At 50.0% G+C, this 19055-nt stretch overlaps 7 protein-coding genes across 7 annotated transcripts; 4 read left to right on the top strand and 3 right to left on the bottom strand.

Annotated features, from left to right (window-relative positions):
* Positions 1 to 725: 725 nt before the first annotated feature.
* Positions 726 to 1655, top strand: PAN6 (pantoate--beta-alanine ligase; the record flags this gene model as incomplete). Its single annotated transcript, XM_018854065.1, has 1 exon — positions 726 to 1655. The coding sequence occupies one exon, from the start codon at positions 726 to 728 to the stop codon at positions 1653 to 1655; it is 930 nt and encodes a 309-aa protein (XP_018711647.1).
* Positions 1656 to 5564: 3909 nt separating this feature from the next.
* On the top strand, positions 5565 to 6069 carry METBIDRAFT_31738 (uncharacterized protein). Its single transcript, XM_018855903.1, has one exon. It carries the CDS (start codon positions 5618 to 5620, stop codon positions 5780 to 5782), a length of 165 nt encoding a protein of 54 aa, XP_018711646.1. The 5' UTR covers positions 5565 to 5617; the 3' UTR covers positions 5783 to 6069.
* Positions 6070 to 6613: 544 nt separating this feature from the next.
* On the top strand, positions 6614 to 7351 carry METBIDRAFT_78192 (uncharacterized protein; the record flags this gene model as incomplete). Its single annotated transcript, XM_018858843.1, has 1 exon — positions 6614 to 7351. One exon carries the CDS (start codon positions 6614 to 6616, stop codon positions 7349 to 7351), a length of 738 nt encoding a protein of 245 aa, XP_018711645.1.
* Positions 7352 to 7445: 94 nt separating this feature from the next.
* On the bottom strand, positions 7446 to 9128 carry METBIDRAFT_78191 (FG-nucleoporin; the record flags this gene model as incomplete). Its single annotated transcript, XM_018858842.1, has 1 exon — positions 7446 to 9128. The coding sequence occupies one exon, from the start codon at positions 9126 to 9128 to the stop codon at positions 7446 to 7448; it is 1683 nt and encodes a 560-aa protein (XP_018711644.1).
* A 1612-nt stretch (positions 9129 to 10740) lies between these two features.
* Positions 10741 to 11265, bottom strand: METBIDRAFT_42258 (uncharacterized protein; the record flags this gene model as incomplete). The annotated part of the gene is made up of 1 exon (XM_018857519.1): positions 10741 to 11265. One exon carries the CDS (start codon positions 11263 to 11265, stop codon positions 10741 to 10743), a length of 525 nt encoding a protein of 174 aa, XP_018711643.1.
* A 470-nt stretch (positions 11266 to 11735) lies between these two features.
* METBIDRAFT_78189 (Golgi transport complex subunit) lies at positions 11736 to 12650 on the bottom strand (the record flags this gene model as incomplete). The annotated part of the gene is made up of 2 exons (XM_018858841.1): positions 11736 to 11954; positions 12093 to 12650. 2 exons carry the CDS (start codon positions 12648 to 12650, stop codon positions 11736 to 11738), a joined length of 777 nt encoding a protein of 258 aa, XP_018711642.1.
* Positions 12651 to 15910: 3260 nt separating this feature from the next.
* Positions 15911 to 17792, top strand: RFG1 (HMG domain-containing transcriptional repressor). Its single transcript, XM_018855902.1, has one exon. The coding sequence runs from the start codon at positions 16184 to 16186 to the stop codon at positions 17633 to 17635; it is 1452 nt and encodes a 483-aa protein (XP_018711641.1). The 5' UTR covers positions 15911 to 16183; the 3' UTR covers positions 17636 to 17792.
* Positions 17793 to 19055: the final 1263 nt, after the last annotated feature.

Below are 19055 nucleotides of genomic sequence, written 5' to 3'. Positions count from 1 at the left end.
AGATGCTGTCACGAGTGTTCAGTTTCATGCACGTTCTTGTTTATTGGACGCAGCGTGTAGCATTATGAGATTGTGGACACAGGGTTTCGGGCAGTGTCTTCTGATTTTGCACTTTTGTTTGAGCACAGTCTGCGTAAATAGCTGATCCTTTGGCAATTCCTTCTTCACATGGCGATCAAAATGAATCTCTATTTTGAAATTGGTCTCAGGCCGGGCTCCCGGAATGTGGACCTCTCACGGACAAATCCCACCCCAAAGACCTACCAATAGCAGCTGCTGTCAAAATACTGACCTGAACCGAGCCTCTGCAAATCGTATCCTTGCGCAAAGAAGATCTTGGTAAATCAAGGAAAATTGAGCAGAGCCAAGAAATAGTTTCGACGGTGCAGAACATCTGGTGTCTCTATTTCCAGTTCTTTTCTTCTGCTTTCAATAGAGTTTCCGAATCGTCATTGCCTTTTCCTCTTCTATATTTCTGTTGGCCAAAAGTTCAATGCCAGGACCTGTATGGCTCCTACCCCAGAAATACCGAGGCACTCGGCTGAGGCCGCAGCCATGACGGGAAAAAAACCCGATGCGCACTCTATACGAGCTAATGCCAGAGATGAGCTGAATCACCTCTCCCTCCCAACTTATTTAAGAAAGCCACGTCAACATTCGAGGCCCCAAAAGAGTTCAATTGGTCGGTCGATTATTTATAGCCTCGGTGCCCTCTTCTATCAAAAATGACCCGCGCCATTCAAGTGCTTCGCACAGTCCAGCAGGTCCGCCAGTGGAGAAGACAGTGTCTTTTGAATAAGGAGTCTGTTGGCTTCGTGCCCACCATGGGTGCTCTACATGCGGGACATTGCCATTTGGTCCACCATAGCATCAAAGACAACGACCGCACGGTGGTGTCGATTTTCGTCAATCCGTCGCAATTTGCTCCACACGAAGACTTGGACGCATATCCTAGAACCTTGGACAGAGACCTCGCCATGTTGGATGAGCAGTTTTCAGAGAAACCCGTAGATGCCGTGTTTGTGCCCAAAATTCTGGAGCTCTACCCCTCGGGGATCGTTTTGGAGGTCGAAAAACAGAAAGGTGCGTTTGTCACCGTGCAAGGCTTCTCGGAGCAGCTTGAGGGTGCACTGAGACCGGCGTTTTTCCGGGGAGTTGCCACGGTGGTCACCAAATTGCTCAATGTTGTCACGCCCGACCGCGTCTACTTCGGCCAGAAGGACGCCCAGCAATGTGTCGTCATCAAGAACTTGGTGAAGGATCTCTTAATAGACACCAAGGTTGAGATCTTGGACACTCTTCGCGAGCCAAACGGCCTCGCCATGCTGTCTCGTAACGAGTACTTGTCTCCAGAAACAAAGGACGAGTGTACGATCATATACCAAGGGCTTGTTGCTGCCAGAACACTTTTTGCCAAGGCCCAGGATGAGGGAATGTCTGTGACCGCGCAGGCCATCCGAGAAGCCATCGACAAGACTTATCAGAACATGCCGCAAGACTGGAAAATTGATTATGTTGCCATTTCACACCCGGAAACTTTGGATGAGCTAGTGACTGTGGATAAAGATATCGGTGCCACGGTTTCTGTTGCTGTCAGAGTACCCAAGGAGGACGGTACTGTCGCACGCCTCATAGACAACGTCCAACTCAAGTAAACGTCTCTTGTTTTGTTTCTTGTTTCGTGTATATAGTGCCGAACCAACTAGCAATTAGAAGTTCCGGTTGATTCTCATTTTTTTCACCTGGGTGGGTCTTTCTTCCCGTCCCCCGGGCTGCGCATCACTTTGTTTCATCTGCATCTCGAGTTCAGAACGGTCTATGAGCTTGATACCTCTCTCGCTCTCCAATTCCTCCCTCACTTTTGCACTCACGCCATAGAAAACATAGCCGTATTCCAAGAGCCATTCGGGCTCAACGGCGGTCACGCATTGCATATACTCTTTTTTGGTGAGCACAAGCTCGTCGTAAACGACGTATTGGGGACTTAAGTCTGCGCCACCCACAAGAGCCGAGGTAGGATGGAGGAACATTTTCATGTAACTCTGTCTCAAATTGGCATACTCTGCTTGACCCCTGCCGCCACTCATTTTCTCGAGTGAAGCCAGCTGGTGAAAGTAGGCCGCGCAAATACATTTGCGGATGTCCGAGTCGTCCTTGGCCCTGAGCAATGGGTAATTGAGTTTGGACATGATTGCTTCCAACTGCGTGCGGACATCTTTCGCTCGTAATAGCGATTTATGGTGCAAGAAATGCCGGCTGCTCCAGGCTGCTAGCTTCCCCATCGTCATGTTTTTGGTCTTTGCTCGTTGTTCCCACTGGGTATAGACATTGAGGAGAGTCAAGTGGTCCAGGTCAGCCACCAAGAATCTTTCTCGCATTGCGTCGGCTTCGTCCGCTCTTTCCTTCGGCCGATAGAAGACGCTGGGGACAGACAACATTGCCACTATGGTGATGATATCTGAAGCGCAGTGGAACTCGTTCTGGCATGACAAAATAATTAATTTCGCAAGTGTAGGCTCCATGGGGAATTGTGTCATCTTAGATCCAAGAGGCGTAAGGTTGCCCAGGTTTTCGAGTGCCCCCATGGCCCACAACTCGTAGAGGGAACACGCGAGCAAGTCAAGTGGTGGCGAGTCCAAGAACGGAAACTTCGCTATGTCCTGGACGTGCAAACTCTTTAACAAGAGCATCACGGCACTCAAATTAGTTCTCTGGATTTCCGGAATGGGCTGAGCGTACATTTGGTCCGGCAGAGCAGCAGTTTCAGTATAGAGCCTGTAGGCCATTCCTGGCGCGGTTCTTCCCGCTCTGCCGCTTCGTTGCTGGGCGTTTGCCATGGATATTGGCACCATTTGCAACGCATCCATTCCGAGCTTCGGGTTGAACAACTTCATCTTCACCAAGCCGCAGTCCACAACATAGCGGATGCCGTCCACCGTAAGCGAGGTTTCGGCAATGTTGGTGGCCACCACCACCTTGCGTCTTTCCAGGCTGTGTTTGGTGAAGATTTTCTTCTGGACATCCGCAGGCAAAGTGGAGTAGATCGGGAACACGTCGAGCGGGGGCGGGTTTTCTAGCAACGCAAGTTTCTCGTTAATCAACTCACAAGTGGCCTCGATGTCCTCCTGCCCCGTCATGAACACCAATATATCACCGTCGCCCTTTCGGTTGGCCAAATGGATGGTGACGACTTGCTTGACTGCCGTTTCCACGTAGTCCGCACATCGTGATTTGGCATAGAACACCTCGACCGGGAACGTCCTGCCCGGGATGAAGAACTGCGGTGCGTTGCCGAAATAGCGCGTGAAGCGCTCGGCGTTCATGGTGGCACTCGTGACAATGAGCTTGAGGTCGCGTCGGCGGCGGAGCAAGTTCCGGAACAAGCCCAAGAGCACGTCGGTGTTGAGCGAGCGTTCATGGGCCTCGTCCATGATCACGCACGAGTACTGCTCCAAGCACGGGTCCTCGAGGATCTCGCGGAGGAGAATACCCTCGGTCATGTACTTGATTCTGGTCTTGCGGTGGGACGTCTTGTCCTCGAAACGAATGGTGTAGCCCACGTCGTCGCCGAGGGCAACGCCCATTTCCTCCGAGACTCTTTTCGCCACGGACATGGCCGCCACTCGTCTGGGCTGCGTGCATGCCACGAGGCGCCGGGCGCCGTCGCGGTGCAAGCTTTTCGTGTAGCCTTCCTCGGCCAAGAACTGCGTGATCTGGGTGGTTTTGCCGGACCCGGTCTCGCCCACCACCACGACGATCTGGTTCTCGGCAATGACCTTGAGGAGCTCGGCGCGCACGTGGAACGCGGGCAACGAGCGCCTCTGCTGCTGGATGGTTTCGAACGAGTAGTCGGCCGTGTCCAGGTCTTGAATGGGGGCAGGCGGGTCGTGTTTCAACGGCAGGTCCGTGGGTGCGGCAACGCGCTCTTTGGCCTGGTTGGCCCGCTCGTGTTTCTCCTTTCGGTCCTTGATGAGGTGGCTGCCGGAGCGGGCGGCCACGGCCAACTCGGACTCCGGGTCCTTGACGGGATCCACGCTGGGCCCGAAGCTGCGGCCGGTGCGGCTCAGGCCGATTTGCAACGAGAGGTGGTGCTCGGAGCCACGGAGGAACGGAGGCACGACGAAATGCGCCTGGATGGGGATGCGGGCGCGGGCCAGGCCCTGGTGGTCATAGTCGAGGTACTCGCCCAGAGCACTGAATCCGCCGCCAGACGTGCGGCCCAGCTGCGGCCGGGGCCTGTGGCTTCTTGACGAGGGGTACTCTGTTTCGAGGTCGCGGTACTGGTCCACGGCAGCAGTGGCGGAGTCTTCCAAGGTGTACCAGCCGCGGTCGTTGTCGATGTTTTGCTGAGTGTCTTCCTGGTCGTTTGTGGAGGCGCCCGACAGACGCAGCCACCAGCTGGGGGCGGCGTCCAGGGGCTCATGTGGGGGAGCAGGGACGCCTGTTTCATGGAGGACTTTTGTTCCAGGGAGGGGTTTTTGTGCATGGATGTCTGTTGTTCCAGGGAGGGTTTGGTTTCCATGAGAGTCGTTTGTTCCATATATGTCTCTTGTTCCATCAAGGTCTCTTGTTCCATGGAGGTCGTTTGTTCCATGGATGTCGTTTGTTCCATGGATGTCGTTTGTTCCATAAAGGTCTCTTGCTCCGTAAAGGCCTCTGGTCTCGTCGAGGGCTTTGGCTTGGTTGATCCGACCGCTTGAGGTAGAATTCTGGTGGCCGCCTGTGTTGGCCAAAGGCCCGGCCCCACCAGACTCACGCGTGTCTTCCTTCAACAGGGCTGTGGCTGGAAGCCGTTGGTCCTGATCCGAGACGGCAGAAAGCGTAGGTGCCGAGGCCCAGTGTGGTCCTTCCCCCTCTTGGCCTCCAGCTAGATGTCCACCGCCGCCGCACACCTCCTTGATGCGCCGGGCATGGGCTTTTTTGATTTTCTTGAATGCAATTTTCCTCGGCGCCGGCGCCTCGTCGGCACTCAAATCGCTGAGTCCATCCACGAGGTTTTTCAGAGCGGTGGCGGCGTGCAGAGGGCCGGGGCCCATATTCGATTCCAGCCCGGTCTTTGGGTCCGTCTTTGGGTCCGTCTTTGGGTCCGTCTTTGAGTCCGTCTTTGAGTCCGTCTTCATATCCGCCTTCATATCCGCCCTCAAACCCTCCCTCAAACCCTCCCTCAAACCCGCCTCGTCCGCCTCCAAATCCCCCTCCAACTCCGCCTCCAAATCCGCCCGCAATCTCCGTTTTCCGGTCTTGGCCACAGGCTTTGCTACTTTCTTCCCAATCGAACGTGCGGGTCCCACCGCCAGACCCCCGCCTCTAGAAACCTCCTCATCAAGCCGACCTATATTATCGTTTACGTACACATAGAGCGACGCCGCGAGGGCATCCGAAAAACCCAAGGCCTTCGTGGCAGCCGCAAACAGCTCCTTGGTCAGGCAGTCTTTATAGAGCCGGACCACCACAAGCAGGAGCGCCGGGGCCACCGCGCGGTTGAGGCCACGTGACAACGCGTCCGAGAGCCTGTCCAAAGCTGACATGGGTGTTTTTTTCTGCGAATGGCGGAGACATCACGCGGCCCCGGGGCCCTGATATATGGAGCACATCAGTACAGGACCTCGTTGTGGAGATGCGATGCGCACGCGGGTCTGGGAGCGCATTTCTTGTGGGAGCTTTTATTGAGGCTGGCGTTGCAGAAGTCGATTATAATTTGCTGCTGCTTTTTTGTTGCTTTGCTGCTGGTTTCTGTTGCTTTGCTGCTGGTATTACTGCTGGTCTGACTGCCGTTCGCTGACTGCTGTTGACCTCTCACTGTTGAATATCGATTATTGTCGAAGCTACCGAGTACTGTTGGTGCCTGTTGATTACTGTTGATTACTGTTGATTACTGTTGATTACTGTTGGTCACTATTGATTACCATTGATTACCATTGATTACCATTGATTACCATTGATTACCATTGATTACCATTGATTACTGTTGATTACCATTGATTACTGTTGATTACCATTGATTACCATTGATTACCATTGATTACTGTTGATTACTGTTGGTGACTGTTGATTCCTGTTGAAATCCGTTGATTACCATTGATTACTGTTGATTACCATTGATTACTGTTGATTACTGTTGATTACTGTTGATTACTGTTGATTACTGTTGATTACTGTTGATTACTGTTGATTACTGTTGATTACTGTTGATTACTGTTGATTACTGTTGATTACTGTTGATTACTGTTGATTACCATTGATTACCATTGATTACCATTGATTACTGTTGATTACTGTTGGTGACTATTGATTACCATTGATGACTGTTGATGACTACTGACTCCTACAGCGTACTCTGATCACTGCTAATCAATTCCTGTTGCCTTCGGTTAATTCCTACACCCACTGCCCTTGACTGCCGCTAAAGACAGCTGACCGCCACCCTGGATCACTACAGTGGCCTTGTGTTTTCGCCCAGTCCACTCTCGAAGACTCCCTGGAAATCGATACTCATCGAAAGTTTGCGTCTATACAGCCCCCACTCCGCCTTCCCGGATTCTTCCACCACCACTCGCTGTACTGTAACCCGGCCACCCGTACTGCCACAGCCTCGTTGCACACAACAACCGCCATGTCGCTTGCGGCCCGAAGCGCGCTTTACTTCAACTACACCATCTGCGCCAGACTCAGGTTGTCCCCCGCGCCCAGCTGTGCCAAAGAAGTGGACTTTCTTCTCCAGAACTTCCGCAGCATTGCGCCGGTGGACTATTTCCACGTCCAACAGTCCAGCCACTCGCTGAGCAACCCGTTCAGGCAGATCGTGACCGTGGTGTTCAATGCGTCGGAGCAGCCGTCGCAGATCGACCCGTTTGCACCGGCCGACGACGCCTTGGACGCCACTCCGGCACAGTTGGAACAGCGCCTGAACGAGCTCCTGGCGTACATCCGCCGGATCTGCGGCATTCCCAGGTACAGCTACATCGAAAACGACGAGCTATATCTGGAGGGCCGGTTCATGGTGCCGTTCCAGCACAAGCTTCTCGCGGAGGGCCAGCACCTCCAGGGCGAGTACGAGATCAGCCCGTCCACAAGCGAGTCTCCGTTCTTCCTCTTGTCGGGGAACCACGCGGCCATGGACGTCCTCCCGCATGTCCGCCACAACTTCCAGAGGCTACACAAAATCGAGCCGCTCCTGGTCGACAGCGGGCGCTCGGCGTTGGCACGCCTAACCGGCGTCGCGCCGGACACCCAGGTCCAGGTCAACATGAACCAAGTCATCAGCACGGGTGCGTTGATGGACCTTGACGAGGAGCTCCCGTGGTTGGCCGAGAAGCACAACGCGAACGGCAAGTTCAGAGGCTTCTGGTGACGGGGCGTGAATTAAGTATGCATTAATGAAGGAGTGCAATGATCCACGCACGAGTGTAGTGCAGGTATGTAGGCCCGCAGGGCGCAGCGGCGCCTTACTTGGTGCGCCTGTCCACGGCAGCCAAGTCCTGCTGCACCACGTCGTTGAGGTAGCCAAGGCCGATCTGCTGCTTGTACAAGAGCTTGGTCAACAGCAGGATGGCCTGCTCGGTCGGCGTGGCGCCTTCGCCCGCGGCAGCAGACGAGGAGCTCGCGAGCGTGTTGAGCCCGCCGTTCATGGTCGTGATGGACGACTCCAACTGCGACGACAAGTCCTCGCTCCGGCCCTTCAAGATGGCCAAGCGCGCGTAGAGGTCGCTGAGCTTCCCCACGGCGCCGTTGGGGTCGCTCAACGCCGCGTTCAACACCTGGAACTGCCGCGAGATCTCCTCCTCCTCCGGCAACAACGGGTAGCCCTTGAGCTTCAAGACCGCCAAGAGCGTGGCCAACTTCAACAAGCGGCGCGAGAGCTTGGTGTGGCGCGCCTTGGCCTTCATAATGCGCGTGGTGGTGTCCAAGTCGCGCTGCGCCGACAACTGCGCCTGCTTCTCGTAGATGTTGTTGAGGAACACGCGCGACTTGGCCACATGCTCCAACTGCACCTCGACCCGCTGCGCCATTTCCGTGAAGGACGTGACCTTCACGGGGTAGTGGAGCGGCGACGGCCGCTGCGCCATGGCCTTCTCCCAGTCCTCGGGGGACTCGCTGGCAGGCCGCGGCTGCTGCAAGAGCACGGCGATCTCCTGCTCGCTGAACTTATTGTAGAGATGCGTCTTCAACGCGCACTTTGCGGACCGGGGGTCCCACTGCTCGCGGAGCTTGGTCAACTGGTCGTTGACGGCCGGCGTGTAGTTAGACGCGTCCGGCTGGCTTTTGGAGCTGGCCGGGAGCTTGATTTCCAAGCCGCTCAACGTGCTGGCCGGGCCGCCGGGCGCCTGCTGGCCGGACCAGCTGAACGCGGGCTGCGCGCTGTTGGCCGTGCTGCCGGGCATCCCGGGATTGTTGTTGTTGTTGTTGTTGTTGTTGTTGTTGTTGTTGTTGTTGTTGTTGTTGTTGTTGTTGTTGTTGAGGGCAAAATTGGGGGCGGCATTGGCGGCCTGCGGCGCGCCAAAGAGCCCGCCGGACGTGCTTTTGTTGCCAAACAAACCGCCTCCTGGCGCAGCAGATGGCTGCGCAGGCACAGAGCCGCCGCCAAAAAGCCCGCCTGCCGCCGCCGGGCCCTGCTGGGCGGGCTGCGACGAGCCGAAAAGCCCGCCGCCTGTGGTTGGCTGGGCTCCGGGCGGCCCACCGGCGGGCTTGCCGAACGCGGTGCTGCTGCTGGCCGCGTTGTTGCCGCCGAAAAGAGACGTGCCTGTGGCCGGCGCCGTGTTTGTGGCAGGGGCGCCGAACAAGCCGCCGGGCGCCGTGCCGCCGTTGCCTGTGTTTGTGCCCGTATTTCCAAAAAGGCCCCCGGAGGAGGGGGCGGATCCTGCAGCGGCGCTGGAGCCACCAAATAGGTTCCCCGAAGCCGCCGGGGCATTTGCGCCGAACCCCGAGCCTGCCGGCTTGTTTCCAAAGGCCGAGTTGGCATTGCTGCCGCCAAGCGAAAATCCCGAGGCGGCGTTTGTGTTGTTGTTGGGGGCGGTGTTGTTGGTGTTGTTGGCGTTCATGTTGTTGGTGTTGGAGGACCCAAACAGGAAGCTGGCCGGTTTGTTCTGGCCCAGAAACCCGGTCCCGGGGGCGGAGCTGGCACCAAACATCGCAGGTGTGAGTGTGTGGCTGTAGGGGAAAAAAACGGCTGCCGTGAAGATGCGCAGAGCCGGTGGTGAGAAGATAGCGCGGCTATAAGAGGAGTACTTGGGTAGTTGTTGCGTGCTGAAGATGCGCCAGTTGATGCGCCGGTGCGCGCACGACCCCGCCGGCCGTCTGGCTCTGGTGGCACAGGTTTGGACTGGTGATTAGGGTTGATGATAATTTCAATGAGGCTGTGATGGATGGTTTGGTTTGGAAGGCAGGCAGACTGTGTTTTGGGGTTTTTGGTGGTTTTGCGGTGGTTGTGTGGTGGTTTTGTGGTGGTTGTGTGTTGTATTGGCTTGCGCTAGGTAGATGTTGCTGTATTTGCTTGGCTATGTGTATTTTTTATCGTAACTGGATTTTGGTCCGGGCTTATTGTATTAGCTTGGTCTTGTTAGATGTTGAGTTTATGGACTTGGCTATGGTATGTAGTTTTGTATCACTTGATTTTAGTAGATTGCATGGAATTGACTTGATTTTAGTCGATGTTACTGCATGGACTTGGCTATGGTCCATTTGTTGTGAACTTGATTTCTTTAGATCTTTTGTTGCATGGAAATTCTAGTAGAAGATATTGTATTTACCTGCTGCTCTTGGTAGATGTTGAGTGTACTGACTTGGCTATAGTATGTAGTTTTAATTAACATGATTTCAGTAGATGTCGTTGTGTTCACGTCATTTCAGTCGATGTTACTGTATTGACTTGGCAATGGTATGTAGTTATTTATTAACATGACTTTAGTAGATGTCATTGTTTACCGTGATTTTAGTAGTTGTTATTGTACGTACTTACTGCCCTTATGTTAATTGCATGGACTTTAAGCTTGCTATGCACTGTGGCACCTGGTGGATGCTTTTTGAAATGTCCGAATACATGCTCATTGCATGAACCGAGACGTCTCAGTAGCTGCTGCCTGTAAGATCTCCAACCTTACTGTATCGGCTTTCTACCATTGGTCAATACGCATTGTGTGGAGAGAAGCTCGAAGATGTTTGCTGGATTTTCTTCCGCATTTAGTGTGGACTACTACTTGAAAATAGTTGTGTAAACAGATGGTATTTGAACAGATCATTGTGGGATGGTGGTTCTCAATAGAAGCTCCTTTGTTTGCAAGGCTAATAATTTGCAGGCTCCAGATCCTATTGTGCCATGCTGGCTCTAAACCCTTGAGTATCACGCTCATTGTATGGACAACTTATAAGTGCGCATTTAGAAGCCTGGCCCTAGAAGACCCTTAACAATAGCGGCTTATACTACATGCCTGAAGAAGACAGTCTGGTCTCTTGACAAGGCCGACAGTCAAAGAAAGTTTAAGAATGCTTTTAATAGACGTATACTGTGCGGACTGATGCCTTTAATATGCATTTGATCGCCCCCAAGACACGTCGGTCGTCTCTTGAGAATTACACGTATGGATTCTCCAGCTCTGAAAAAATGTTTATTGTATGGACTTGGTTTCTGGCCCCAAGGACACCGGTAGAAGATTATGCAGGTGCAGCCAAGAAGGACTTTGGATGCGTAGATAGCCTGGCCCGCTCTTGCGTGAGGTAGGGAGGTTAATGTGCCGGTCCTGCTGCTTATTGCGAGGGCTCGGATGCTGGCTTTCTTGCCTCCAAGAACGCGGCAGCCGCCTTCTTGTCGTACCCCGTGCCAGAGTAGATACGGTCCATCTTCGTGTGGACCTGCTCGTCAGCACCCGGGATTTTCTTCTCCAACTTCAAGTTGTCAAAGACACACTTATTGAAGATCTGCTCCGTGGCCCTGCACGAGCCCAATTCGTGGTTCTCCTGCTCGAGGCACTCGTAGTGCAACTTGAACTCGTCGAAACAGTACTTATTTATGTCCTTCAACACGGAAACAGCACACCTCGTGACGCGTCTGCCCTCCTTCAAGCACTCGACCGTGCCTCCATTGTGCTCGTCTTTGCACAACATGAAGTCGTCATTGTATGGCTTGCACTTGGCTCCAATGAAGAAGGAAGCACTCAAAAGTGGAGCAGAGGTGGCGCCGACTTCTTCCACCTCGGGGATTTCCTTCGGCAACTCGTTTTTGTCGACATTTTCCCAGCTCTGGTAGTTCGCAATCCACTGTCCAAGGCCCATTTTTGTGTGTTTCGTCGGATGCTAAGGTCGTACCAGGCGAGACTCGCTTTTTCGTGTCTAATCTTTGGGAGTCGTGCCGCGCACACAGTTGGCCCCAGTAAGTGCATTTGTCGCGGTTTGGTTGGTGCCCACGATTACGCTGGGGCGCGCGTAAACACCAGCCTGCTGAGGCTGTATAGGCCATTTGCACACCCAAAACGCTTTCATATCTGCTGGAGCGTCTTGGTGGGCCAGGTTTCAGCCGCCGTTGGTGCCCATATGTGTGTCTGGCCATTCAAATGTGTGGACTGGGCCGCTGGTGGCACACTCGGACACATACACGTGTGTCACGTGATCGGGCTCCACGCTGCTGAGTGCCAGGTGACATGCGTAGTGAGCTTGGAGTCGGTGTTCAATTGGTGGTTCCAGCTTTGCTTGGCTAGCACTTATCACGTTCTATTGCCCTCTACGCTTCCGCTCAAGGCCCCATACTAAACTTTGTTTCGGAGCGTCTGCACGGCTTCGGAACTCATCCCCAATATTCTGTAGGTCTGTAGTATGGACAATATCAAGTTTCTGTATTCTTGCGACCGAGACCGGGCCATCACCAAGAGCTCGTCCAAGTACAGTTTGAACTCGAACTTGAGAGTCAACACTTTTGTTTTGACCACATTGTCAAAAAACTGGCAGGTTTCCGTGTTAGCCAGGTTCTGCGAGGTGACAGAGGTTTGTGATCTTGTGGACCCGCGTTCCGGATTGTCTACCTTGGATGCATGGTTATCCGCTTCAGTCTCAGTCGCCCCGTTTGGACTGAAGCTTGAGGTGTTTTCATGCTGCGCTCCGCTGGCAGATTCAATAATCAAAGCATACATCTTCCCAATGGAGAGATGGAGGGTTGTTAATGTATGCAACTTCATGTCCAAGCGCCCAGGAGAAAGGTCAGCCACGTCCAAGGCTAGAAGTGTTTCGAAAGAGATGCATTGCTCATGGAGCAAGAGAATGACCTTGATTTTGTTCTTCAAGAGATTGAGCGACCGCTTGTGCTGGAGAATCGCTTTTGCGGTGGCGGAAGACTCCGAAAAATCAACAAACGTTTGGCCCAATGAGGCCTTGAATTTGCACACCTCCACAGACAAATTGTCGATGAGTTCGAGGCAGCTGCCAATAGACTGGCCTAGTTCAATGAAGTTAGTATACTCATTATTTACCAAGTCAAGCAAGTCTTGATTGAGGGACTTCGAGAGCGATCGGAGGTCTGCAATTAGCGAGTCGAGCGACGTATACCGGTGGTTTTTGAAGAGAAATTCGTCGGGATCAAACAGCGCCACATCGGCAAAGTCCTCCCGCGTTATGTTAAGTGGGTATGGGAAAGGCTCTTCCGGTCCCGGCCTATCGTCAAAGTCCATTGCTGCAGATTTTTGGGCCAGGGTTATTGGTCGTAGTTGTGCTGTACATTGATAGCTGAGGAACCTTGAGAGCGCGTGACTCGGATCACGTGAGCCCGATCCAGCTGGGTCCCTGGCGAGTTGCACTCAAGCACGGATGCGTGGTGTGAGCAAATAAGCCCCATTCGAATGCAACCCAACCGCACGCCGTACATGATGAGGATTCTACCCCGTAAACGGAATTTGTCGACAGAGGTTGGAGAGAGGCTCGGAAACAGGCAACCTGTCTTATTTGCACATGATTTGCGAACTCGTCGCAGCAATCAGCACCACGCACGTCCGATCCTTTGGCCTTTTCCGATGATGCGTGGCTTGCCGCAATATCTTTTAATCAGTTATAATCACATTGCTGTTTATCTCGCCCCCAAAATATCGAAAGATTGGGTCTTGTTGCAGCTGTACGATGTGTTAGATAAGTTGTGGCTGATTGTATTCGTAGCTGTCAATTTGGTCCTGTTTGCAAGAGCGCAATCAAAACAGCAAACCCAAATGAAGAGTAATTCGAAAGGACAATAAGAAAACTGGCTCTTGTTTCGACGAGCTGATTTCTGGGCTCAAAATCCGTAAACCAATTTGCCAGTAGAATTCAATGGTATTGATGCCGCACCTCGCAATTCACTTACACCAATCGAGATTCCTATTGCTTCTCTGTGAGACTCGATGCCTGCGAGGGTTGTACTCTCGGAATCTCAAGCATATGCAAAATATACACTTTTAGTCTACACTTCGCGACGCGCAGTCCATGAGCGAGAGACGAGGAGGATAAAATCTAGTCGGGTATATTGTATCGCCGGTGACGTGTATACAATGGTGGCTGCGCCCAAATCACCTGAGGAAAAAGACGACGGTTGAAGATGTATGATGGCTTATTCATCTGCGAGCATAAAACGTTGCACAGGCCGGTGGGAAAAATTTCTTAATCTCTGGAGATCGGAAACGGCTTTTTGTGCTTTCCTCCCCCGCGTCAGGCTTTCTTTTTTTTCACATCTTCATCTGGAATAATTTGGTGTCAGCAAGTGGTATAAATAAACACGCCATTTCGAGCGCTTCCAAGAAATTCGACTTAATCCCCATTGCTAGGCCAGAATGGGCAGTGTCTATTCATAAAAAAATAGGGGGTTAACAACCATGCAGGTGTGACTAAATGGTTTTCTTACCATTTCCTACACGACTAAAACGTGTGTACATAAAGTGCTGAACGCCGCATGGAATCCCCTCACTAAGCGTGTGTCAACATGACTGAGCCTCCTTTCACATCAGCTTCCAATATGCAGTCTGGAGACATAGCCCGAAAACCAATACCAAGAAATTTAGTTTTTCCGGGAATTGGAAAGAGACGTTGTGGGCGGCTTACAAATAAATTTAATTGCTGATCTTTGCATATCTTGCGATCAAAGATTTCAAGAGTGAACAGACTCCTCCTGAGTCTCGTTGAGTAGTATTCCAAAACTCTTGTTGGTGATCCCGATTCCTATTTGGTCTTCCTCAAGTGGATACAAACAATGTTGCTGTAATTTGTTCGAGCATTATTGATATCCAACCCCTTATTTCACTTTCAGCTAGACAATCTCTACCACTTGTAAAAGGACGTCAAACTTAAACTGGGCTGATATAGTGCAACAGTGACGATGAAGCCTAACTCGAGACACGATATTAATTATCCGCAAATACTGCCAAGAATGTATAGGGAATACGTTAACCGACCGCAAAGTCTTGACTTTAAAATGGGGCATAAATATTGCTCACGAAAAAAATCAGTTTCATTGTAGCATGATACATATGGTTTTGCCTGGTATAACCCAAATTGAGAATATACGGCTCACAACCAAATCATTTGGCCCAGATCTAGCTCTGTGAACTGCTCAAAATATTTGACATTATTGTGTTCATAATGCTCAATCATAAGCCGAAGTATTGAAACCGCCTTCAAAATGCATCTCATCCAGGTCCCTGTACTTTGATTGTATGACAGTATTGATCTTGGCATAAGCGTGTCCAAACATAGTTTGAAATGCCTTTACTCACGAGAAAAAATCAGGCAATCATTTCAGGTAGCTGCGGGGAAACCCACCAAAATTGAAAACATATACAACGTGGATTTGAGCATGGAGTCAGCACACGAATGAATTCAGTACAAGTGTGTTCTCTGCTATTCGTCAATCTACGAATCTGACACCTACATTGAACAAATTCAAAATTCAAAAACCATAAATTGCTCTTTGTAGATACTCGCTTCTGGTCATAATGGAAAAGTACAGCATACAGATGCACAATCAATAAGACCCTCTTATGGACAAACGTGCAGGCATGAGTTCATCAAAAGCGGCTAAACTTGACATGGTCTTGTAAATCTCGTTCCTTGAAATCAATATCCTTTTGTTTATTTCGATGATCGGTAAAGAGGAAGATATTATAGCTGTCCAGAAAAAAAAAGTAGTTACCATCATGCTAGCAGTACCTAAGAACACAGCCCGTCAACCCAGAACTGGAGGCTTAAACTGCGTGTGCATATATGCCCATGAACTATTTGTGCGACTTCTCCTGCTAATCATGATGAAATTCGCGTGAGGCATAAGCATTGGCATTGGCCCAGACCCTGGCGATAAAAACAATTCCAAATCATTGAAAGCTGGTACCGTTAGACTCTTGTCGCACCTACATTGTCTCTTCATTAAATAATTTCCTTTATACCTTTGCCCTTCATTTATTCAATTTTGACTTAAATGTAGATCGCCCCCTCAAAGATGGGTAGGAGATAGAATATATTGTGATATCATAGAATGCACAGCTCATTCTTGGCAGCCGCCATTTCTCCCAGTTTCTAGAGGTGGACTAGAGCTTTATTTTTTTTTTTTGGTTTAACCAATTTATCTGCACTTTCCTTGTAGGGAGTCTCGCAGGCTCCGAACCATTCTCTCAATACTTAGTCATCCAAATTACCCCAACTTTAATGGAAACAAATAGTGTGCCACTCCTCGTGTAGCCTCTTCTTTCGATGACTTCCAATACAGTTTGAATTCGCTCACATGTGTAAATTTAAGTTATACCATCACGGACAACTTATTGCGCTTCATAACTTCCCCGCGCCAACGTCGCGTTTGCGCCGCGTTTGCGCCGCGCTCTCGCTGCATCTGGAATATCCTTGTCTGCAGCCAACATGGAATGCATTGCATATACGGTTATTGAGCTCTCTGGGAAGGCATTTGTTCATTTCTGGTTAGCATGGCCCGTCTTATATAGCTGCATAATATCTGCCCTCTGAAATATTGTTTAACATTTATAAATCTCTCTGATTTGATCGCTTGAACCATCCTCTATCGCTCCACTCAACTCTTTCCTTCAGCAAAATACAAACGACCTTTCAAAAGAGTTCAAGTTATTTGCCTTTATTGCATATACGTTGTGATTGGTCTCTTCCAACAGCTGCAAGTGTCTACGTTCAGATAATAAGTGAAGCATTTTTTTGGCTCGAAATCATTGGTGCAACAACGTGAATGTCTGCAAGTACTTTTTTTCCCCAGGAGGTTCCTGTTGAAAGCTGCAAGCTGAGCTCTAAGCCATATAGTTTGCAGCTTTCTGCCCAACAACAGCAACCTGCAAACAGACATCTTCCAGCCATTTTACCAATAATGAACATGGGACAACTGCCTCAGATAAAAGCAGAAGAGGCTTCACAGGCCCTGAACTACTTTAACAACCCATATCCACTTTATTGCCAGGCTTCCAATAAAGGCGAAGGTGACCTGTCTGAGCTGTTGCAAAGCAGCTCGAATAGCTCTAGCTCAGCGAATCAGCCAAGTATGAACTATTATTCTGCGACAGTGTCGCCTCAGACCCCTTATTCGAATGCACTTGTCGCTTCTGCCCCTGGTCCTTTGCAACAAACGCCCAGAAAAGAAAGAAAATATCAAAAGTACAGTGAGCGGTGCACTTGCAAGCGTGATGAGAATCACATTCCTAGGCCCCGAAACGCATTCATTTTGTTCAGACAAAAGCACCACCAAAGTGTGCTAAAGGAGTCAACAAAATTGAAGACTAACCCTGATGTTTCCCGGGAGTTAGCTCGTCGTTGGAAAGCTTTGACGAAAGATGAACGCAGCCACTGGGACTCCCTAGCAGATGAAGAAAAACGAAATCATGCCATAAAGTACCCAAACTATCGGTATAAGCCCAGACGTCATAAGAATAGCAAGCTGTGTGAAATCTGCCTGGTGAAACCAATGAGTACAAACACTCCCCCGGTTCAAACGTTTGCTATGACCCAGGATTTTTCTCAAGTGAGCTCTAATCAGGCGTCAAAATTAGTAAGGCTGCCAGCAATACCATTGAATCACTATCAGTTACATAACCAAGAACAGCAACCCACTCAACTCTTTCATCAACAGATGAATGGGCAGTTCCAGTTGCCCCAGCAGTATCCACAATTGATTCCGCAATCAGAAGCTATGTATATATCTCACAGATATCAGCAATATGGCAATTGCCCCCAACAGAGTCAATATGAATTTGGCGACGAGATTTCCTCCCATAATCACGCCTTCCAGCAGCAGCACCAACAGAGTGCTTCAACACAGCCACAAACACAACATCAAATGCAACAGCCGTATATGACCCAGATCCAACGACGCAACTCTCTTACTCAGCATCAGATCCTGCAACATTCACCACAGCATCATCCACAGGCTGATAACTATGCAACAATTGCACCCCTTCAGCATCTGGATCAGCACCCGCCGCAAGCTCCATTGGGAGGCACGACACATGGAGTGATTGGCGCACAAATTAATGGCTATCCTGACAAGTATTGTGAGACGTCGGACTCCTTCTCGTTTCCAGACCAGGCTGGTCAAGGTCAGAAGTATACGGGATTGCCAAATCCAATTGGAGCCCCCATGTATGCGGCTCATGACCCTTTCACGGCACCAACACTGTTGCAGCTGTATTAATCTGTTGCGATTGTATGGGCAAAATGGCTGCCTTGACAGTGGGGCTGGGGCCTGCCGACTGATACTCTGCACCTTATGTATGTAAATTGCGAATTTGTCAAATGTTTGCCTTAAAAAAATGCACATATATCGAAAATATCACTATTCTAAATTGCCCTAAATCGCAAACAGAAGCAAGGTTCTGTCTGGGTTTCACAACTCAACACGCACAAGAGTATATAGTTCATCCTAAGAGGTGATCGAAAGGATCGATAAGACAATCTTCATAAGCTTTCATTGCAAGGCAGAAAGATAAATCGGAGAATTGTTCTTTGATGTCAAAAATGAGAAACAATATGTAGAATCAAATGAATTTATACCACGACGATTTGGGTTTTGCTCGTGCAATTCTATATTCACTTTATGTATGTTTATGAATGATGATACATTCATCTTCGTTCCGTGAAAAGTAAGCCACGAATAAGCCTCTTTCCAGAGCTTGTAAAGAACTTGCACGAAACGAACAATTACTAAGGTGAAAAAGCAATAATTCACATCATTAAATCTACATTTCATGCTTAAATCCTGGATTGAAAATCTGGAGTTTCATCGAAGTAGTTTTTATTCTCAATCTGGCAAGTGGTCCGCTCGAGCCACTGATGATTTTTCTGTTCCGGCTAATGCCATCATGAAAAATTTTATAGTGAGTTGGTACAGAGCTCTCGGAAAGTGAGGTAAAGCTTCTGTCGCTCTATCGGCACTACAACATCTCCCAAAAGACTTTCAGAATGTCATTCGGGGTCAAAATTGTCTCATATATTTTTGTCATTGATTAACTTCCCAAAGTTTTCTTTGAAATCTTTATTTGACTTCATTGCCATTCCTGATTTTGTTATCTGTGACGTGTCTTTGGCCCAAGTTTTCCTTCATCCATGAGGTGGAAAGGGGGTCGATATCACCGCTGGTTTAGAACCTTAAAAATAAGGTGACGATGTAACACTATACTCTTCGCTGTCTACATGATATATACTTCGGGAAACGCACATTGCTTATTTTCGAAAAAACGCTGGAAAGGGGTCTTGAAGGAGAACAATAGGCAAAATCTCATTTTGAGTTTGGAGTGAGGCTGTAACCATTAAAAAAAGGTTCTGTCGAAAATTCAGCACCGGATTCTGTTCCCATGTGTTTGCGGCATTTTCTACTTTTTCACCTTGAGCTTGCCATTCAGATTCATATGAGTAGACAGCAGGGTGACTGCTGTTTACAGTTTGGTATAACAATCTCCCACCGCCATCAGTGTCAAGTTCGTTTTGACAACTTTGATCTTCAGTTTTGCAAATTTTGCCAGCGGCGACAACGACGGCTGCATCCTGATGTACATCAGCTGAGTAACGCATAGAGAAACAGATACGAAAATCAACCGAAGAAGCATTAGTGCCAC

The sequence above is a fragment of the Metschnikowia bicuspidata genome (genome assembly GCF_001664035.1).
Source record: "Metschnikowia bicuspidata var. bicuspidata NRRL YB-4993 chromosome Unknown METBIscaffold_3, whole genome shotgun sequence".
Lineage (NCBI taxonomy): Eukaryota > Fungi > Ascomycota > Pichiomycetes > Serinales > Metschnikowiaceae > Metschnikowia > Metschnikowia bicuspidata.
The sequence above is the reverse complement of the archived record's forward strand: the minus strand, read 5'-3'. Positions and strand labels throughout refer to the sequence as shown.